This window comes from Dreissena polymorpha, chromosome 15 (assembly GCF_020536995.1).
Source record: "Dreissena polymorpha isolate Duluth1 chromosome 15, UMN_Dpol_1.0, whole genome shotgun sequence".
Lineage (NCBI taxonomy): Eukaryota > Metazoa > Mollusca > Bivalvia > Myida > Dreissenidae > Dreissena > Dreissena polymorpha.
Genome location: NC_068369.1, coordinates 62,508,350 through 62,521,730, shown reverse-complemented (window position 1 = coordinate 62,521,730; position 13,381 = coordinate 62,508,350). Strand labels below are relative to the sequence as shown.

Sequence of the window (13,381 nt, the reverse complement as noted above, 5' to 3'; positions counted from 1 at the left end):
TACAGGGTTGTCAACTAACTTTTGACCACAGTTACTCATCTTTGTTTATTTATTCTCCTTATAACATATAGAGGACATTAAACAGTTCTCGTTTCTCACTGGAATAGTATAGCCCTTGGGACGATAGGCACCTACTTATTCATACCCGGGTAACCCCTGCTCAAAACTGTTAACCCTTTCCAACTCAGAAACAAGGTGAAAACAGCTTTATACAACCAGCACAAGACCAGAACAGCCTGCCAATAACTCCCAGGTTTTCAGGTTTTATGCTGTTTGCCGCTCATCAGTATCTTAGGTTTGAAAACTAAGCCTTTAAAACTAATCCTTGAATCTGTTAAGAAAGGTCTTTAATGTTGTTTTCTAACGGACTGCAAACAGTTGAAAATGTGCTAAGATGAGGAAAGGTTTAAATAAGTAAATAAATGCAAGCAACAAACCACAAACATCCCCACAAGCAGCTCACCTGGGTCCAGGGGAGGACACAGCAGGCACTTTGAGCTCAATGTTGGCCTTGGGCTCGGGCTCAGGTTCTTTCTCGGGAGATGATGGCTCGGGCTCTGTGCTGGCAGACTTGATGTCTGTGAGGAGGTCACGCCCGAAGTCGCTTGTGTAGAACTGAGGTAAGAATGGAAGCACTTCGCCCAGATGACGTAAGCCTGCAAGTTTACCGACTGATTTTGTTGGCCGCTTAAAAATTACCCTATTCCTGCTAAAAAATGGTGTGTTTTTTTAACTGGAACTGGTCCTTTTTTTATTATCCCTCTCCCAAATGCACTTACTTCCCCTAGCAGTTAACAGTTAATGATATGTATTGTGGTAGAAGTTTGCATAATAGGAAAGTAACATTAACAGCCTATTGTTGATATTTTAAGGTTCCTTTGTTGAGTTTGTTCAACTGATTTGAGAAATTTCAACCTTAAAATTGAGGGAAAAATATTAAAATATCAGATTAGGAATGGTACTGTTTTCCCATGCCAACTTTATAAAGAGGAAAAACGCCTGGTGGTGTTCACAAGGTTTCACAATAGCCTGTTCTGACTTCTAATTTATCTGGGACGACACTTTAAGCACATGCATTTAGCCCAGTTTTCCTTCAGTTAGTCATATTATGAATCCAGAAAAAGAATCAAGTATGAATATCCATTGGTCATGTAGGGTATAGATTCAGTCGGTTATAGATGGTATAAAATTTTACAGCCTTACTTGGATGGTCTTTGAGAATCTTTCCACCTTCTTTAGAATCTGTCTTCTCTATTGCATCCTGCAGTAACAGGTACCGGTATATCATATAGAACTATGCATTCATGTACCACTTGTTCAAATAACCTATGGAAATAGTATTAGTTATTGTGTTTCATAACAGCATAAAATTAGCTAAGAATGATCCATATTATATGGAGTTTAGTACAAATGCAATGTTAACAAGACAACAAACAATTTTCATCAATTATGTCCGATTATGCGAAGATATTTTGTAATGTAAAATTAAGCAGGTCAACCTCTGACCAACTAATCAAAAGAGCACCCTTCATATTAATACTTCAGAAGTCTAAAACTTAAGCAGCAGCATGCTCAAAAGGGTCTTATGCCATATGTGATCAGTTAGTCTGGCCAGGAGATATGCTCTCCACGTTAAAGTCACTGTCAATGTTTCAATGTCTCATTAGCAGACAGGGTTGCAGACTGCATGGATGCACAGGCTGGTCTGGAGCTACACTAGTCTAATATCGCATAATACCCATTTTCGCATGATGCGGGATATTTTATTAAATAAATAAAAAGTAGTATCCAACAATCATTGGTTACTTACATCATAATACAAAAGTTATGGTTTAATCATTTAATTTTGATGAATACAGAATGCATTATATATTGTACGATATGATGTGTTAACACTTTGCATGCTGGGAAATTTGTCATCTACTAAAATGTTGTCTGCTAAATTTCTAAAATTAGCATTTTCTTAAAAAAAAATTCAAAGAATACTATCAGAATAGCAAACTGTTTGGATCCTGATGAGACGTCACCTTTTGTGGCATCTCATCAGGATCAAAACTGTTTGTAAAGGCCTTCAAAATTCGGTTCCAGCACTGAAAGGGTTAACAGTGCTTACAAACAGAAGCTGTATTCTGTCCGAACAGTAGAAACAGTTTTCTTCTGGCTCCCAGTCCTGGGGCGTCTTACTTTCCAGACCTGCAAACATATGAGTTTCCCTCTAGGAAAACAGGGCTTAATGCACATGAGTACAGTGTATTCTCAGATAAGCCTGTGCAGTCCAGACAGGCTTATCAGGGACAACACTTTCCACTTTAATGGATTGTTTCATTTAATGTTTGTCTCTTCTAAACAAAAATCCAGTAAGGTGGAAAGAGTCGTCCCTGATAAGCCTGTGCAGGCTTTTCATGAATGTGATTTTTGTTCTCAATACATTTCACATTATTTTTATGAAATCAAACAAACTATAATTAGTAAATAAATAACAAATCAAAGTTATAAGTGAAGTTTCCGAAAAAACAACGTTTGTAGCAATAATGTTAAATTGTTGTCCTAAATAACAAAAAGTAGCAAATTGAAATAATAATTACTCATTTTCTTGAAACAGAAACACAGACATGCTGCCAAAAGTGGCATTAGTTCAGTGAGTATGAGTCACCATCTCCTCATGAGAATATCCTTTTTGATCTTACATGAATTAGTCTGCGCATCTAGCAACCAATTTAATTCTCAAGTTAAGTTTCATTCACTTGTTTGGATAAGTTTTTATGCTTAAACAGACATGATTCATATGAGGTTTTAAAAAAGGGTTGCCTTTGACAATAAAATTAGCATGATAATTCATTTTGTGCAGAATCAATTATATACATGTTTTTTAAGAGAGAACTTTATTTATGCTTCTGCCATGACTATTATTAAAAGGACTTGTTCACAATTCGGAAAAATGACAATTAATTGTCTTTTGGTCATAGATTAAAATAAGAAATGTGTTTGTCAGAAACACTTTGTCCCCTTCTGCTACGTTTTGAATATTTTTTTTTACCTTTGACCTTGAAGGATGACCTTGACCTTTCACCACTCAAAATGTGCAGCTCCATGAGATACACATGCATGCCAAATATGAAGTTGCTATCTTCAATATTGCAAAAGTTATGGCAAAATGTAAAAGTTGGGCAAACAAACAGACCATCAGACAGGGCAAAAACAATATGTCCCCCACTATAGTGGTGGGGGACATAAAAATAACCCTGTTTCTTTTTTGGTCACATTTAAGGAAGATATTCAGTCCCATTTTGAAACTCAAAAAGTATTATATATATTTTCCCAAATGACTGCACAAATTTCCCAAATAAGTTTTTCAAGAAAAATTAATTATTATTGAAATCCCAATATTCACTGTATCTCCGTGTCCAGCTTTTTGAGTGGCCTTGGTAAAGATGAATTTAATGTTGAAATAAAATTTATAATAATTTTTTTAGTATTTGCCAGTGAAAAAAAACATACTTAATTTCCCAGTTTTTCCTCAATCCAGCAGGACCAAGCCCCATTCCCAAAATGCTGATACAAAAAACACACTGAAATTAATGTATTAAAACAAGAAAAATAACACTCCTGCCTATGAAAAGTGCTAGATATAGATTTTCGTTTTATGATAACCATCAATTGAAGACTAACACATTATAAAGAGTTTGTAAAGCTTGTTTAATAATTTAGCAAAAAACAAGTATTATGTATATAATTATCAAACTACATTTCAAGTTCAAACGCCTTCATGGTGTAAGCTTTTGCTCATAGAGGTGCTTGGATCATTTCCCATGGCAGGCACTTTTTGTCTTTCTTATGATAATTTTTTAAAACTATTCCAAATATAAAAGATTTACTATAAAATTTATTTAAAGCTGTCCCTTTAAAACAATTGTGACAAGACAAAGCATTGATGCATTTCAACAGGATGCAGAACAACTTGTTTTAATTACATGTAATCCACATTGAATATTCTTACAATAACTATTTTTTAAACAATTAACTGACAGCCTAAAACATGTGGTTGAAGTCAACACTGTAAAGGCAAATTCTCAAGTACAGAAAGTTTCATATAAAATCACAAAAGAATCTATGCTTATTCAAGTGTTTAATTACATTCTGGAAATTAGGTTGATAGTAGGCCTTTAATATTATTTTCATAACATCAATGGTTTTGGATTGCAGTCTTGTAATATAAGGAAAATAAAGACCAATTACACACTAAATTTACAATTTGAGATTAATTTAATTTTCCTTTCAATGAAGTAACAATAAACTTACTGTGGAAGGGTTCAAATAACTTCCGTACTTTCCGTCTGCTGCCAACGTGCTCAGCAATTGTTTCAAGTCCTGAAAAAATGTTATAATATTTAAAACAATAAATGACCATCATCATCTTCAGCAACAACAGAAGCAGCAGAAGTTTTAAAAAAATCCATAGCAGCAATATTATAAACATAATGATCAACTCCAACACATCATCATCATCATCATCATCATCATCATCATCATCATCATTAATAGCAGCATTAACATACTATCAACATATTCTAGTTATTAAAAATGATCTTCATACGTAATTGTTTTTATTAACATCGATATAACATTGTAGTCAATTTTATTATCTAACAAAATTCACTTTGACAAACTTTGCTTTCAGCTGATTAACAACTAAATGAATAATAATACTGTAACAAAACTTGTTTATTTAATACAAGTCATTTTAATTAATTACAGTTGAATGTTTCAATTTCAAGACACTTAAATTAAGACATATAAACAAGCATAAATAATGGCTTTAACTTGTATTGCAATATTTTACTTAATAAGAACAAAACCTTTTTTCAAACAAGCCACTTGTTATGCATGTTAATCTCAATTAAATGTACAGTAGTTTTGTGTTCAATCAGTGACTCATGGAGTCAACTAAAACATCTCAGGTACTGTTAATCATCCATTTAGTCTAATTCATTCAGAATTCAAAAGACAGCTCAGAAATATTGATTACAAAAATCAATAACTGAAGGTGAGACAGAAGCAGCCAGAAAATAAAGCCATGTTCTGAGATTCTCCACCAAATTCATAAAATCAATACCTTATTTAAAAAGTCAAAGGTATGACCAATTTCAAACAAAGGTGTGTTGACTGTTGCCAAAATCGAACAAATCGAGTCAGATATCTATGAAAAGCAGCTGTCGACCAATAAAATTCAAGTCACCAGCTGCTGAGGCTGTCACAGGCGACAAAGTGACGATCGATAATTTACTCAACAGGCACCCAAAATATAAGGTGTTATTACAATGATGTATCAACTTATACAGTTGAAAAATTTTAATATTCGTTTAGAGAAATAAACATAAATTGTTAAAAATATTAAATTGCTGCAAACATAAGATAACCGCATCCGATAATTTATCGCTAAAGCAAACTGTCGTCTGTGCGCTAATAACAGCCGAAATTTTAGGTCAATAATTTTGACAGTGATGTTTATGAAAAATGACAAATAAAAACTTTCAATTTAATTCCGATTAAAGAAATGGTACAAGATATTAAAAAGAAACCTACCTACGACCAATGGTATCTTTTTACTCCATGACATCAAGTCTTTTTTAATTAAACGTCTTTCTTGAAAGCATCGTAAGTTACCGCAGTCAACCATGTTGACAATTGAACCTCGATACGTCATCGTTTTATGTGGTCCTTGTTCTCTGACGTTATTCACATGCAGGTGTAACTGAAACGAAAGTAGGTTGACAGGTGAGTAATTTTTGGATTTTTAGTAATGCAATAAATATACCGACTTAAAGTCACGACAAAACATAAATCATATATTTAGGAAATTTAGTAAACCAATAGCAAAAGTTTATTCTTGTATTATCAAAGTGTCGAAACTGACGGACACAACTCTGGATTTTCATTTGGTAAGTAAACAAATACGTTAATTCAATAACTGCATGTTTTTTATTACATTTTATAAACCTGTTTCCGTGACTTGGCAAGAGGGCATTGTGCAAAACGAGTTTCAATTCGTCTAATATTTAGGCAAATCTATCTTTTAGTTTAGATAAAAACTTCCTTTTGTATCACAACCACTTGAACGATGCAAATAACATTACTTCCTTGTTAAAATCGTGATTTCATTTTGTCGAAACATAAACGTGAAATGCTAATTATTAGCGAATCCACTTCAATTAGTGTTAGCAAAAGTCTTGATGAGGCAGTTAAACTGGTCTGATAATGATTAGTTGTTTTGTTTACATTTGATCGACAGAAATATTTAGATGCGATTTTCATACTTAACCATATATATTGTGCATGTATTTTTGGTGTCGTTATCATATTTGCGTTTGTATATTTTTAAGCCCCCGGTAGGGTGGCATAAAGCAGTTGAACTGTCAGTCCGTCTGTATGTCTGTCAGTTTGTTCATCCGTCCAAAAACTTGAACATTGGCCATAACTTTTGCAATATTGAAGATAGCACATTGATATTTGCATGCATATCTCATGGAGCAGCAAAATTTGAGTGATGAAAGGTCAAGGTCATCATTCAAGGTTAAACGCAAAAAATCAAATCCAAGGGAAGGAACAAGCTTTAAAGAGAGATAATTTCTATTTATCATTTGGCATGTACAGATGATTTTTACAAGAGAAGTAATACATATTTTTTTAGGGATATCATTAAAAAAAAAATCAAAGCGGTGCAGTAGGGGGCATTATGTTTCTGACAAACACATCTCTTGTTTAACAAAGTCTTGAGCTTGACTTTTAGTTTTGGCGATGGACGAACGACATATTGATATTTAAAGCCCAAAACATGTTTTTGTTTCTGTTAGTCTAACATCAGCAAAAAAGGGTAGTTAGGTCGGTCAAACCTTTTTTAGTTAACCTGCGAAACACTAGTTATTTCCCACTTTAAGCATTGTCAATGTAAAAATCTTCAACATCTCCACGTAACATAACACAAGTGTAAAGGTTTGTTAAGCAAGTATAATAGATTTTTTTTTACAAAACTATAAAACGTAATTTGGAAGGTAAAAACGGTGTGTCGGTCGGGTTTGTGGAAACAATCACCTTTAATTACACCTTACCACCGATTGTTCTAATTGAATGAAAATATACCGTCACCTATGTTTGCATGTATGCATGTTACAAATTCATGTATTTATATATCAAATGCACGTCTGGGCATGATTTGCTTTACACATATTTTACTGCCTTTTTAAACAAAATTTATTATGATCAGAACGTTGTTAAACGACAACACATGTTACTAAAGTTACGCGGCAGATTTTAATGTGCATTTTGTCAGCTTATGTTTGAAATTGTTTCTATACATTCTCACATTAATAATATACTCGCCTAATCCGAAGCAAAAATACGACTGAATGAATGCATTTTGCAATGTGGCCGCCAACATGTTAAATGTTTTCGTCCTTCAAATAAAATGCCCAAACTTAATAAATACATGAAACGTTGCGGCTGTGTCCTTCTTTGCATTTAATACATAGGCGGCTGTTATACAAAAATTTATCTCACACAGTACATGCACGTGGAAATATAATTGTTAAAGTAAAACCACTTTCTCGCGATTGTTTTTCTTTGCTTCATAGTGCCAAATCTTTCGAGTATTATGTATGCTTACGGCGCTTCAAAGTGCTTTTTACTCTTTGCTTTATTCCTCGTGAACTCCAATTATATGTGTATATCTTAACAACTTACAAATGTTTTTTTCCTTCCGCGTTTTAAGACAACATTTTACAAATGAAATAGTCAGCCTTATGTTAGTCTTCTCTCAAAACATGCTAAAATGCTTTAATCTAATCTACCCAATTTGTCCTGTTTTATTCCATCCAACTACGCATACAAGACGCCCAACTTCTGGTCAGCACAATTTCTCGTATTTTTTTGGTCAACCCTAGTTGAAAGTATTCAATTTCTCGCGATATTTTTTTCACAGAAACCCCAACCATGAAAGGCACCTATCAGTACCCGGACGGCAGTCAGTACAAAGGGGACTGGAATGCCGATGGCCAAAGGGAGGGCTACGGGCACATGAAGTTCCCCGACGGCGCCCAGTATTTCGGCATTTTCGTCGCGGGTCTCTGCGAAGGTCACGGGGTTATGGTGTTCAGTGACAACTCGAGGTAATGTTACGTAACGGAAAAGTTACGTCGTCGTCTGAACACTTCGTTAAATTAAGAATGGTATCTTATGAAGGCACCAAGACAAAATATTTTTTTTTAACATATACCGGGTAGTTCCCCACCTTCTTTGTTCTATACTTCTTTAACCCATTTATGCCTAGTCACTCTCCCATCCTTCTAAATTGAATCAAGTTATTTCCAAAATTAGGGATTTCTAGTATATTTATTTATATATGTAGAATAGAACAAAGAAGGTGGGGAACTTTTCTTACAGAAATTCCTTTAAGCAAACAGCGCAGACCCTGATGAGGCGCCGCATCATGCGGCGTCTCATCTGGGTCTCCGCTGTTTGCCAACGCCTTTTTTCTAGACACTAAGCATAAATGGGTTAAACAAAGAGGATCGGACTTGTGTTAGTAAATTTAAGTGAAGACCACACAATATCGGGGCCGTATGGCACCCGCTAATATGTATCCCCGCTGTATGCGAGTGTATGCCATTTCGCAATAAATATCTATTCTTTTGACTAACGTTCGTCAAACCCATAGGTATATCAGGAGTGGCAAGTATGATCAATCCGAGCATGTCCGCTTGTTGATGTCTTAAAAGTGACGTCTTATAAACCTATGGGTTGAAATATTGTAAATGAAACTCTTATTTCCAGAGGTTGCAGTTGGTTTTCGAATATGGCACTTACGTCATTTATGTAAATATGTACTGTTATAAACTCGGTAAGGTACTCGTATACTCCCGTTGACTAGCTTGCCATTTGCCTTACAGCATCTTCAAATTGTGTTACTCGTAAATTAATACCTTTTCCTATTAACATTGATTAGAGGTATTAAACATGGACACTATAAGTACGTTTCCTTTCTTTTGGCTCTACGATCGATGATGTATATTATTGGAGATTACTTTCAGGGATTCGCGTGCCATTTATCAGTACATCGTATTTTGTGATTGCTCTACATGTTGGAAATGGTGATTTTCTTCGTCAATTAAGTAACTACCGTATATATTTTACTACCGTCCTAACCCAAACGACCTTCATTTCCATCTCAATTGCTGGGTTGTGACTCCAAGTTTGTGTTTTTTTACGATGTTGTGTTTGATAGTTTTCATGTACCATTTATACTAGCTTACGTTTTCAAAATTTTTTCTACTTTCGTTATTTCTATATATTAATGAGCGCGATATAATAAAACATGTAATGATTAAAAAAAGTAAGATCCGACAAAGATCTATCAATAAGTAGAACATGGATAAGTTCTCTAATGTGTTTTCGAAGAAATTATTCTCCGAGTTATACGAAACTGCTATATTTAGTTCAATTGCAAATGTCGCGCTCAACCATCTACCTGATTCATTCCCTCTAAGACACTCAATCGCAGAACGATATCAAAGAAACTGTTACGAATATAATTACAAATGTATTTATAATGAACTTCAAACATTACAACTTGTAATACATATTAAAATTAACTTACTTCTGAACAATTAAATAGCAGTTTCTGAATGAAGTATAATTTCAGTCAGCATTGTTTACAATTTGCTGTTGGCTCTTTTCAATTTCGTATTGATTTCGCAGAATCTTCTGGTGACTTGCATTAAATGCTGTTCTGTAGAAATATCTGAGATTTCCTTGTCCGCAAGTCAACAAAACATTCTTATACACGAGTGGCATGACATTTTAATGGCAGTAAGTACATTGTACATGATAAGCGACAATGGACAAAGCCGCAATAACGATGTAATTCGCTGTAAACATACAAACACGATCAAACGACAATTAAAAACCACAGACGATATTTAGGCGCATTCTCACCTGTACAGCTCGGCATCCAAAATGGCGAACGCCGAAATAAATCGATAGTTCTTAAACAGAGCCACACTTTTAAGTTGGTCTATCGTAAAAAACCACATACCGGTACTCAGCTCTGTCCTCTGACAAATATCAAAAGTGGTTGCTATGCGACACCTGTTACATCGCTGTGTCGCAGACGTGCTTTTTTGGGAAGCAAGCCTATAATGGCAATAATACGATACGTGTGATAGTACGCTACCAGTCGAAATTTATCGAAAGCGCTATGCTTTTAACGAACCACCAATGCGTCCTCAGGTGAGAATTTTTGATAGTTACGATTGCCATGGTTGCCTTAGGCGGGGTGTAAATGGAAATGAGAAGTGGTCCGAAAATTATGGACAAAATAATTATAGCAAGTTAGATGTTATGCTCGTTAGAAGCCTCATTTGTAACAAGTCACGTAGTCGACGACTATCGTAACATCATTGTAAACGAATTCGTGAGACAAACCGGTAATGATACAATACTAAATTGCACAAATAATGAACTATTATGTTTACCCGTTTATCTCAGTGTTCTCAACCATTAAGATTTAAAAACACCATCATGTTCATATTTTGACATGCAGGTAATAGCTACAAATGTTTCCTGTGATGTCCACAGAGAGGTGTCAACACTCAACAGCAATCAGTGTTATTCAGTGTCACGTGTGATTGTTTTCGCAGTTGTTGCGGAAACGTGCATGTATGCGTGAACATCACCAAGTGGTACCGTATTCAATTTCACGTACATATTGCATTTTTAGGCGCATCCGTTTTGTTATCGAAACCGTCTAGATTTTTGGTTTGGTTTGACGTTGTGGGTTGTTCCAAATGGTATCAACTGTATGAAACATATGATAACACCAGTAGGAATAAATTGTATCACCCGTATGAATCAAATGGTATCGCGCTTAGAAATAAAATTGTGTCACCTGTAGGCATCTGTGGTATCACCCGTAAGTGACAATTGTATCCCCCGTAGGTGTGCTTGTATCCCCGTAGGAATCAAGTGTACCCACCGTAGGAATCATTAGTATCCCCCGTAGGAATCAATGGTGCCATCAGCCTGTGGTTTCCGATAATCGACCTTAAAAGGGTCTGAACAAGGCCCGGTGATACGCATATATATAATATACGAATGATTGTAGATATGAAGGCGAATTCAGACAGGGCAAATTTCATGGCAACGGGGTTTTTACAAGATGTGACGGAATGAAATTCGAAGGCGAGTTCCAGGGAGGAAAAATCTTCGGCCAAGGTTTCCGTGTTTAAACATCGTTTTCAACGATTATTTCACTATACATTTAATCGTATGATCATGGGTATATATTAGTATGAGTTGTTGGTTAAGACTTGTGTCCCGCAATACCTATTGATGTTGGCGGCATTTAGTTATTGACAAGTCCGCCTATGATTTCGTCCGTCCATACCTTATAGGTTAACTACAATTAGATACTTACATTTGGTACTGATATTGGTTGCTTGGACTATTTGTAAACCTTATTCAACCATATTTTTACCCAACATCGCTTTAAAATTAAATCTTGACCAATTTTGCAATACAAATGATATTCGTTTTACCACGTGATACATGTTATCAACGACACAATTCGCATGTGCTTCAGAAGAATTTGGATACTGTGATTACGTTGTGCAGTATTTAACATCAAATAAGTTGAATACGCAAAACAGCAAAGTTGTATTCAAGACATAAATAGTGATAAGAGAAAACACCTTTCTTATGTCTAAATTTTGCAGGTCTGGTCACGTTTTCCGATGGTTCCCATGGGTTACCTAGGAACGAGGGCTACTTCGAAGGTAACCGCCTCATCCGACGGGGCAAGTGTGCCGACGCCGTCTTGGCAGCAGAGAGGGCAGCCGACGTCGCCAGAAATGTGAAACCTTGATCTCGAGCATTTTGTGTTTTCTTCTTCTCTGTGTTGATGTAATTAGTGTAGATTGTAACCTTGTTTTGGATTTTAAAAAATGCATTTAAAACAAAAAGTTCGGTTAGTTCATATAGAATTCACATCGATGGAAATTATTTATGCAGATTTTGGCATCAGTGGGTTTTAGAAGGAATAAGAGGGACAACTCTTACTTGAACATTATTTGCGAACATGTTTCTTTTCTTTCTTAGTTCGAAACAAACGTGATATTTGAGTACCATGAATGGTTTCAATTACTAGCCACGATGGACAACTTAAAAAACATGTGATAGAAACATCTGCAATTTTCTTCAAAAGAATATACTATCGAAATGACCTGTGTTTACAGTTTAGAACCTTTTATGGCAAAGGGGCGTAACATATTTATAAAGGTCACGTTTATCATGAATAAAATCTCACTCTAATCAGAATAATTAATGTGCGTAAATTGGGAAAGGGGAACATGTGTTTATTTATACAAGTATATACTTATTACATTCTACATTCAGCTTATGATGACATTATCCGAGTATGTAGCTTAGAAGTACATTTAATATCGCAATGGCATTCCGACAATCATTTTTCACACGTGAAAGCAAAAATGTCATTTAATTGAGTCTTTGACCTTGTGGCCATTTATACTTCTGCAATGGCGCAAAGTTAAACGAATAGTGATGTTATTGTATTTGATTGATATATTTTATAATTGTTGTGTGATTAATACTTTTCTTTAAATCGTCCATAATGTTGTATCATTTTGGAATGAACTTTCCTTTTTATCCTGTTTATTCTAGTATACATATGCATGTGTGTCTTACACTTGTACTTTATACTTCCGTTATACATTATTGCATGGAACTAGTACGTATATATTACATTTTTGAAGATCTTTTTTTTAATTAAGTGCAATATGTACTTAAAGAAATATGTAAAATCCTTTAAAAACATACTAGTACGTTGTTGTCAAGTGTTTTTTTCGTTTTGGTTCCCTGCGTTTTTCTTTTAAAAGTGTAACAGGTGTTTCTTGTTGCGGTCATTGTTGATTCATGAAGATTTCTTTATATGTTAATGTATTGTTATTAATTGTGTAGATTTATATTTTCTTTCGTTTTCAATATATTTAAGTCATATTTTACAGGAAGGTGTTTTTAGCCAAATGCTTACATCTGCTCGAGAAAGGCTTACTTTTCCTGTATACAATTTGTAACCACTTGCATGAAACTTGTTGTCTATTCTTTAAGTGCTACAAAGCAATGTTATTCAAAGCTTTCTTGAATTGTATGTTCATTTGTAGAATGACAACACATGGTTATCTTGCCGATGGGTTTTTAGTTAATCAAATGGGCCATTCAAACACTTAACGCATGTTTTTACCTCTGACATTGGCCATATCGATCTTCTTTGCGTATTTATAGACATAGAGAGGGAAATAAAAATCAGAAAGTC

General features: G+C 34.8%; 2 protein-coding genes across 3 annotated transcripts in view; one reads left to right on the top strand and one right to left on the bottom strand.

The window, feature by feature from the left end:
• LOC127860431 (mushroom body large-type Kenyon cell-specific protein 1-like) overlaps positions 1 to 5,725 on the bottom strand; it is a 22,544-nt gene extending 16,819 nt beyond the window's left edge. Inside the window, exons 1-5 of the mRNA XM_052398508.1 lie at positions 5,584 to 5,725; positions 4,300 to 4,368; positions 2,114 to 2,193; positions 1,204 to 1,261; positions 464 to 656 (exon numbers count right to left, since the gene is read on the bottom strand). Coding sequence (XP_052254468.1) covers positions 464 to 656; positions 1,204 to 1,261; positions 2,114 to 2,193; positions 4,300 to 4,368; positions 5,584 to 5,704 — 521 coding nt within the window. The 5' untranslated portion in view covers positions 5,705 to 5,725. The remainder of the gene's footprint in view (positions 1 to 463; positions 657 to 1,203; positions 1,262 to 2,113; positions 2,194 to 4,299; positions 4,369 to 5,583) is intronic.
• Positions 5,718 to 13,381, top strand: LOC127860441 (MORN repeat-containing protein 4-like). Of its 2 annotated transcripts, none has more exons than XM_052398524.1 (4): positions 5,718 to 5,775; positions 7,976 to 8,162; positions 11,156 to 11,265; positions 11,766 to 13,381. In XM_052398524.1, exons 2-4 carry the CDS (start codon positions 7,987 to 7,989, stop codon positions 11,912 to 11,914), a joined length of 435 nt encoding a protein of 144 aa, XP_052254484.1. In that variant the 5' UTR covers positions 5,718 to 5,775; positions 7,976 to 7,986; the 3' UTR covers positions 11,915 to 13,381. The 2 variants fall into 2 exon arrangements, with proteins under 2 accessions (XP_052254484.1, XP_052254483.1); XM_052398523.1 differs by lacking the exon at positions 5,718 to 5,775 and adding an exon at positions 5,782 to 5,939.